Raw genomic sequence first — 8,515 nt, forward strand, 5'->3', positions numbered from 1 at the left:
GAAGAGGAAGAAGAGGAAGAAGAGTATTTGCTTATAGCCACTCTTAGTTGTTGGAGGATCTGAAACAAGAATTTGTTACATGTATATAAAAATGCACGCAGTGTTGTGATCCAAAACCGTGAAACACAAGCATATCTTTGGGCTTGTTTCCTCTACTACAATACAGCAGCCACAAGCGCCGAGACTTTGTTTCAGTAATTGCTATCATTCTGGAATCTCTAAATACATGGCATAGAGGAAGTACTCAATACCTGAACAAATACATACTATTATTTCCTTAAATGGGATAAATTTTATGAAGACTGATTATGATACCAATATTCTAGGGCCAGGGAGATGGCTCACTAGAATAAGTGTTTGCCTGGCAAGCGAAAGGGCCTGAGTTCAATCCCCAGTTCTGCCGCCCACCCCCCAAAAAAGGAGGATACCAATATTCTTTACTATAGTACTTTTGTTGTTTTTTAAATTTTTTTGAGGCAGTGTCATGCTGTGCAGTTCAGATTGGCCTTGAACTCACTATGTGGCCCAGACTGGCCTCAGGACCCTGACTGTTGAGTTCTAGGACTACAGGTATGCACACCATGCCTGACAGAACAATATTTGATGAACAAATGAATATTAATACTTTTCATAAATAACCACTTGCTGATTTTCACATTCTAATTTTTTAAAAAGCTAAAAGAAAGGGTCAAATACATGTAAGTGTGACAAAAGTAACCACAACTCTTCCATAAAGGGCCTTCTTGCTGTATTCCGTAACAGAAGGCACAGCAAGCTAGTTCAACATACCTCGAGTTCATTCTCATCAAAAATAGCCAAAAGGTTCTCAGGGACCAACTCATTCAAGCCTGAAACAAGGCAGAAAAGTTAAAGCCACATTCATACCACAGACACAGCCACGTCAACCTCTAGGTGAAGAGGAGGCGGGACCCTACCTTTTAGGAAATGCTCCACCTCCTCCTTTACTTGACTGGCCAGCCGGTACTGGGCCAACAAGTTTAAGTAGAAGATTTTATTTGCATTGGTGACTGGGATTTGAGCTCCTCCTGTCATGAGTTCTACAACCTGAAATAGGCAAAAGAGAAACAAGGAGACACTGGTTGAAAGGCGGTCCACTAGCAGCATACTTATCGGTGCTAGCTGTACATGTGACTTTTAATTTTTTGCTTTTATAAGCTTCAAGGCTCTCAGCACTGCTGCTATACCCTAGTAGTTACTATCTCCAAAGTGCATCTTCTCTCACCCAGGTAAGTGGTAACAATGCAACAGGAAAATATTACAGTTCTTTGTTAGCAATACTTTCATGCATTGCACAAAATTAAACTACCATTGACCTCTTCTCAAAGAAATCCTTTTATGTCACAGAAATCCTAAGATGGCTACAGTTGTTTCCACATGATGTCTCCAAAGCAAATCAATGGAGAGATCATAGCTTCGACATTCTGGATTTTAACCCCAGCCCTAATACTAACTTGCTACAGGACCCTAAACACATAACTATATGGGCCCTGATTTTCCTATCAGGAAAGAAAAAGCTGAACACGCTATGAGACTCTTCACATAAAATTAGTATCCCCCAATAAACAATTCCTAAGGTACACTGGAGAAGCCCTAAAGCATAGCTTAAAATCACCACTGGGAGGGGCCAGGGAAATGGCTCAGTAGAATAAGCACTTGCCTGCTAAGTGTAAGGGTCTGAGTTCAATCCTCAGTTCCTCCCCCCCCAAAAAAAAATCACCACTGTGAGAGCCAGCCAAACAGCTCAGCGGATTACAGCAGGTGTAGGGGCCAGGGGTTTGATCTCCAGGCCAGCTGTGCCAGCCCCAACCCTGGGGCATGCTGAGACAGCAATTGAGACTGGGCATGATGGCACATGCCTGTAATCCCAGCTCTTGGGAGGCTATAAACAGGCCGATCACTACAAGTCCAATGTAGTAGTGAGACCCTGAACACCCTGTAGACCCTTCCCTAAAATACAAAAAAATAAAATAAAATCACCACTGTGGTAAATTTGTGCACAGTGGCCAGAGCTATCTCCATAGGAGAATGAAAGTCTCCCTTAAGTTACAGGATCAGACTGCTAAGGTCCTGGTGAAAATATATTGGCTCATTTTAATTAAGCTTAATGTGACTATTAAGTAGTAACTTTTTTAGATGCTAAATAGAATGGTTATTCACATAAAATATCCAGAATTACCCATAATAACATAAAAAAGTTGTAATTGTTTTTTTATAGTAGTAGAGACTGAACCTATGGCTTTGTGTATACTAGACAAGTGGTCTATCATCCTTTGAGTGACATCCCCAGCCTTTATTCTGTATTTTATCAACCTATCCTATCCTATTTTGAGACAGTCTTGCAAATTGCCCAGGCTAGCCTCGAATTTGTAATCCTCCTGTCTCAGCCTCCCCAAGGCTGGGATTACAGGTGTGTGCCACCACATGTGGCTTCAGGGTAGCACAGCATGTGGTAGCAGGAAGCAAACCCAGGTCCTTGCACTTGCCAGGCAGGCGCTTAGTCAGTTAAGCTATCTCCCTCCCCAGCCCCTAAATTCTACATATTAAATCCAATAAAAATTTGTGTTGTGAGATGGGGCGTGGTGGTGCGTGACTATACTCCCAGCTCTTGGGAGACTGAACACAGGAGGCTCACCACAAGTCTGATGTACAGAGTGAGACCCTATAGGCCCTGTACTAAAGACAAAAAAACAAACAAACAAACAAAAAAACCCGTGCTGTGCAGTAACATCCTGCTCCCACCAGGAATTCTTTTGTCTACTGAGTAGCTGCTTTGTTATGCCAGCTTTTGAAGAAAGGCTCTGACCCTCCATGTGTGAAGGCAAACAGCGGCAAGCTCATAATCTCCAGAAAGGAAATCTGGTCATTAGTACAGTAGTACTGGTGTCAGAATTTTCAGTTATTACTAACTTACTTTATGTATTGCTGCAAATTTAGCTTCACTGTTATCATCTGACATTGTTTAATCCCAAAACACAAATTAAAAAAACAATTACACCAAAAATATCTCTGGAGGAGCTGGTGAGATAGCTCAGTGGACTAGAGCGCCTGCTTAAGCGAGCTTAGGCAAGTGCAGGGACTGTGGTTTGAACCCTGGCACCAAAAGCAACACCAGCCCTGTACCGGGGCATGCTAAACCGGCCACCAAGACCAGGCATGCTGGCACAGGCCTGTAATCCCAGCCCTGGGGAGGCTGAAAACAGGATGATCAGTATGAGTCTGAGCTGTGTAGTGAGACCCTGGAAGAACCAAATACATTAAAAAAAAAAAAAAAAAAATCTCTGGAGGGGCGCCAAGATAGCAGAGTGGGGTCAACACAGGAAGAGCCTATCTGAGTGCTGCCGTCCACACTAGAATACAGCAGCATGAGGAAGACAGGAGGAGGTAAATGGGTCTCCTGGGCCAGGAAGGACCTGAGGCCTGAAGCCCACAAAAAGAGGAAGGGAGAATGAGGGAGGAGGAGAAGGTAGTTGGTGGCACCTTCTGCCTGAGACGGGACTCTGAGCGAGTGAGAGGATTGGTTCAGACCTGCCGAGCGAGACATGGCAGCTGCTGTGGCCCCCGGAGGCCTCCACGGACAGAGGCAGCAGTGGATGTGAGGGTCTGACTAGCTGAGGGTGAGTGCTGAGGGTTCAGCTGTCCCACACTGCTGAGAGCAAATGGCCAGGAAGCACTTTGGAAAGGGGCCAACTGAGCTCAGAACTCAGCAGCTGCCAGCTCCATCCCCTTTGTCTTTCCAGCCTTACTTCCAATCTCTTCCTCTTCTACCTCTCCATTTTATTCCTAACCCCTTTTAAATTTTAAACCAAGGGTACAATTGACATTATTAAGGACTTACGCACTGCATATAAATTTCTGGTCTATTTTAGATTCTTTTATATAACTATAAATCTGGTTCATATGATTAAAGGTGGTAAATTAATAGTTACCTTACTTTGTCATTTTCTAGGCTGTGATTGATGTTACTGCCATTATTGATGGTTTCACTTTAGCCGAAAGTGACAAAAATGCTCTAAACAGCCATTCTTTCTGGTACTTCAGACCGAAATTGACTAAAGGAAATAGAAAATACTGGGGCACAGTGCCAAAGCACCGGGGACTGGGCTGAACAGGCAGCAACTTCTCTCCCAAACGAACTGAACAGGTAGGATCTTGCAGCAGTCTCAGAAACCAAGACCAGCACACCTGGAAACTCTCTCAGAGAAGTAGTCATTTCCTGTTCTAAGTGCTAGCAATAAAGCAAAGTACCAAAGGCAATTCACAAACATCAGCCAGAAATTAAACTAAAAAAGAAAAGAAAATGAGAAGACACTCAAACAAGATGCAGCCTTTGCATCAGTTCACCAAAGACAAACCCAGGGGGCAATGAGGTGGGACAATCTGAAAGTCACCCATTTGGCCTCTCTGACATGGCCACAACAGGCCACTGAATGAGGCTCTAAGTCTGGGCGTGGTGGCGCACCAGCCTGTAATCCCAGCTCTTCGGAGGCTGTAAACAGGCAGATCACTATGAGTCTGATCCAGTAGTGAGACCCTGAACACCCTGCAGACGCTTCTCTAAAATACTAAATAAATAAATAAAAATAAAAGAGTGTCTCACCGAATGAGGCTCTAGAAATCACATGAGAATTAATCTCTCAATTAACTACAGAGATGGTGTTCACAATAAAAACCATGCTTACTGACTCTAGAACAGATACAGATCGAAAATGAAAGTGCTTAAGAAAATGATGGAAGCCATGAATGCTCAGCACAGGAAAGAAACGCAATCCATAAGGCCGACTCCACATATATCCAGGAGAATAAAAATCCCATTGAAAGTGTCGGCAGCAGATTAAGCCAATGTGAGGACAGGCTCGCAGATAGAGAAGATAGCCTTGCATTTAGCAATCATGAAAGATTTCTTAAAAATGGCAAACGACCATGAAAAATCAACTGAGCAGCTCCTGGAATAACGTAAGATTGACTGGAGTCAATGGAAAAGCAGATGATAGCACAAATGATACCAAAAAACTGTTCGCAGAGACAAACCATGGCAGAAAAATTCCCTGGTAGGAAAAAGAATTTGACACATAGTAACTGAGACATATAGAATTCCGGTTAGATACAATCAAAAAATCTACAGCCAGGCACATCATAACCAAGATTTCAGAAATCCAACACAAGAATAAAATCTTAAAAGCTGTTAGGGAAAAGGAACAAATCACCTATAAAGGAAAGCTCATCAGAATCACAGCTGACTTCTGAGGACAAATCCTCAAATAAAGGACAGCTTGGAGCGAAGTATTTCAAGTCCTAAAGAAAAACAACCTTCAAACAGGATTGATGTACCCACAAAATTACCTTTCAAAACAGATGGAGAAAAAAGATACTTTCATGACAAAGAACATCTGAGGAAATTTATGAATATCAAACCAACACTCTAAAATGTTTTGAAGGACAAACTAGAAAGAGATAACAAGGATTATGACTTCATGAATCCCAACAGAAGGAATTCACCAAGCAAGACAAACAAACAGAGGGAGGGGCCAGGGAGATAGTTCATGGGCATAAGTACCTGCCTGACAGGTGCAAGGTCCCGAGTTTGACCCCAGCACTGAAAGAAAAAAAAAAAAGTAGGGGAAAAAAGGGGAGCCAAGAACACAAAAGTAACAGGACAAGAATAAGCCAAAACATACCAGTTATAAAGTTATAATCATCAATGTTAATGGTCTCAATGCACCAATCAAAAGAAACAGACTCGCTCAGTGGCACAATGCTTACCTTGCAAGTACGAGGTCATGAGCTCAATTTCCAGCACAGAAACAAAACCCAACAGAAATAAAAGAAAGAGACTGGCAGAATGGATTAAGAAGCAAGATCCCGAGGCCAGGGAGCTAGCTTAGCGGTCTAAGCGCCTGCCTGCCAAGCACAAGGACCCGGGTTTGATCCCCAGTACCGCATGCCAAGCTGGCCACCATAACCAGGTGTGGTGGCACACGCCTGTAACCCCAGCACTGGAGCGGTGAGACAGGAGGATCACTGAGTCTGAGCTGCTTAGGGAGACCCTGTACCTAAATAAATAAAATACATTTTTAACTAACAATACAAAAGAAGCAATATCCAATAATATGCTGCATACAAGAAACAGTTAAAAAGAATTCACAGAGTAAAAATCAAAGGATAGAAAACAATACTCTAACAGGAACCCCCAAAAAAGCAGAAGTAGATATTCTATTTCCAAAGTGAATTTCAAGCAAAGACTGATAAAGAAGATCATTACATCCTCACAAAGGGAACAATCCAAGAAGAGATAACCATAAATATATATGCAGGGGCCGGGGAGACGGCTCAGTGGAATAAGTGCTTGCCTGGCACGTGCAAGGGCCCGAGTTCAATCCCCAGTTCCGCAAAAAAAAAAAAAAAAAAAAAAAAAATACCAGTGCACCCTAATATATAAAACAAGTAACAGTGATACAACTGTTTTGGAGGATCTCAATATCCCACTGTCACAAAAAGAACTAGACAAAAAGTCAACAATGAAGTATTAGAACTGAAACAAACTTTTGAACAAATGGACTTAGATGTCTAAAGAGTATTCCATCCCACAACATCAGAATACATATTCTTCAGCTGCACACAGGATGTTCTCCAGAACATACCACATATGAACTCATAGAACACACTTAAGTAAATGCAAAGGAATCAGAATTATCCTGTGCAGGGCCAGGGATATAGCTCAGTGGCATAAGCGCCTGCCTGGCAAAAGCAAGGTCCCAAGTTTGATCCCTGGTCACACACACACACACACACACACACACATGCACATGCACACGCACACATGCACACAAAAGAACTATCCTATGCATATTATCAGACCATAGTGCAATGAAATTGGAAATCAATGGCAAAAGAAACCATTAGAACTTCATAAACACATGGAAATTAAATAACATTCTCCTGAATAATTAAATAACATTCTCCTGTCACAGATGAAATTAAAGAAGAAATTAGACAGTTTCTACAATTAAATGATAATGACAATGTAACATATCAGAGCTTATGAAAGCAGTCCTAGGAGGGAAATTTATAGTAGTGAATACCCAAATTAGAAAAACAGAGCAAGAACAAATAAACAACTTAATGGTGAACCTCAAGTTATAGGAAAAGAAGAGCAGGGTAAGTGAAAAACTCTTACAAGGGAGGAAATTATAAAGATCAGAGGAGAAATTAATGCACTGCAGACTAAGAAAACAATACAAAGAATCAATGAATCGAAGAGATGGTACTTAGGGCCGGGGAGATGGCTCAGAAGAATAAGCGCTTCCCTGGCAAGCGCAAAGGTCTGAGTTCAATCCTCGGTTTCACCAAAAAAAAAAAAAAAGAGAGAGAGATGGTACTTAGACACATTAAATAAAATTGACAAACTTTTTGATAAGGACCCAACCTTATTATTATGGTTTGTGTCTCGTTGTCCCCCTAAAGCCTCATGGGGTGACTTTTGGAGTCTGTGATTGATTCTTTTTTTTTTTTTTTTTCACAAGGTTTCTTTGTTTGACAGCAGGGTGGGTCGGCTGCTGGCCTGACCCATGTTCTACAGGGCCGCGCGGCGGCCTCGTCGGTGCTGGCCTCAGGGACCGCAGCAGGACGGCTCAGCCGGACGCGCTGTTTCGAGGCTTCATGCTCATTTCGCTCGTGGGCCTTTCTCGATGGGCTTGCCAATGTCCTTGCCCCTGAGCTTGAGGCCGATGGCTCTCTCAATTTTGCCCAGAACCTGGTTATTTGGAATGGCCCGTCCACTCTCATAATCTGCGATGACTTGTGGCTTCTCGTTGATTTTCGTGGCCAGGTCCTTCTGCGTCAGCCCCTTGCTCTGCCGGCCCCGCTGGATCACTTTGCCCACCTCCAGGGTCACCCGGTCGTGGTGCAGCTCCTCCGTCTCCCGGTCCAGCTTGGCTGTGTTCTTGGTGATCGAGTGCTGCTTGTTCTGCCCGGCAGCCCATTTCTTGGAGGTCTCCACATCTTCACCTCGTCTCTGGGCTGCTAGGATGGCCTGCTTGGACTTGGCCTGCGCGGCCGTGGGGCCCTTCTTGCGCAGCACAGTCACGGTGTCCCAGTCGCTCTCGGCCATGGCACGGCGGCGACGCTCCCTCCGGCCGCTCGGGCAGCTGCTCCTGTGATTGATTCTTGATCCAATGCTGGGATTGCAGGGACACCTGGGTCCTGGGGCAGGAAATCTGTATCCCAATGTAAGAAAGGGGGCCAGGGAGATAGCTCAGCACAGTAAGTGCCTGCTTGGCAAGCGCAAGGGCCTGAGTTCAATCTCCAGCACCACAATCCCTGATTCCGCCAAAACAACAACAATAACAATAACAACATTAACAACCCAGTGGTACTAAAGGAAAAAAAAAAAAAAAAAAGCCCACAGAACAACAAGAAAATAACCAGATGCAAAGATCAGTGGAACAGGGGCTGGTGAGATGGCTCAGTGGTCTAAAGCACCTACTTAGAACAAGCT

The 8,515-nt window shown here is 43.6% G+C and overlaps 2 protein-coding genes across 11 annotated transcripts in view; both read right to left on the minus strand.

Annotated features, from left to right (window-relative positions):
• Nucleotides 1-8,515, minus strand: part of Arel1 (apoptosis resistant E3 ubiquitin protein ligase 1) — a 67,388-nt gene that overhangs the window by 5,183 nt on the left and 53,690 nt on the right. For all 10 annotated transcript variants that reach the window (XR_002818564.1, XM_023703639.1, XM_023703644.1 and 7 more), the window contains 2 exons: nucleotides 936-1,065; nucleotides 790-848 (listed from right to left, as the gene is read on the minus strand). Coding sequence is in view for 9 of the 10 variants with exons in the window: in XM_023703639.1 (XP_023559407.1) it covers nucleotides 790-848; nucleotides 936-1,065 (189 nt within the window). In the remaining variant the exon portion in view is untranslated. The remainder of the gene's footprint in view (nucleotides 1-789; nucleotides 849-935; nucleotides 1,066-8,515) is intronic.
• On the minus strand, nucleotides 7,537-8,166 carry LOC101577222 (endothelial differentiation-related factor 1). The gene has a single exon (XM_004624860.3). The coding sequence runs from the start codon at nucleotides 8,126-8,128 to the stop codon at nucleotides 7,682-7,684; it is 447 nt and encodes a 148-aa protein (XP_004624917.1). The 5' UTR covers nucleotides 8,129-8,166; the 3' UTR covers nucleotides 7,537-7,681.

Source organism: Octodon degus, unplaced genomic scaffold, assembly GCF_000260255.1.
Source record: "Octodon degus isolate 3935 unplaced genomic scaffold, OctDeg1.0 scaffold00007, whole genome shotgun sequence".
Lineage (NCBI taxonomy): Eukaryota > Metazoa > Chordata > Mammalia > Rodentia > Octodontidae > Octodon > Octodon degus.

Excerpts from the sequence above, each read along its gene's own strand:
- LOC101577222 (XM_004624860.3), bottom strand. The coding sequence starts at position 8,128 with ATGGCCGAGAGCGACTGGGACACCGTGACTGTGCTGCGCAAGAAGGGC.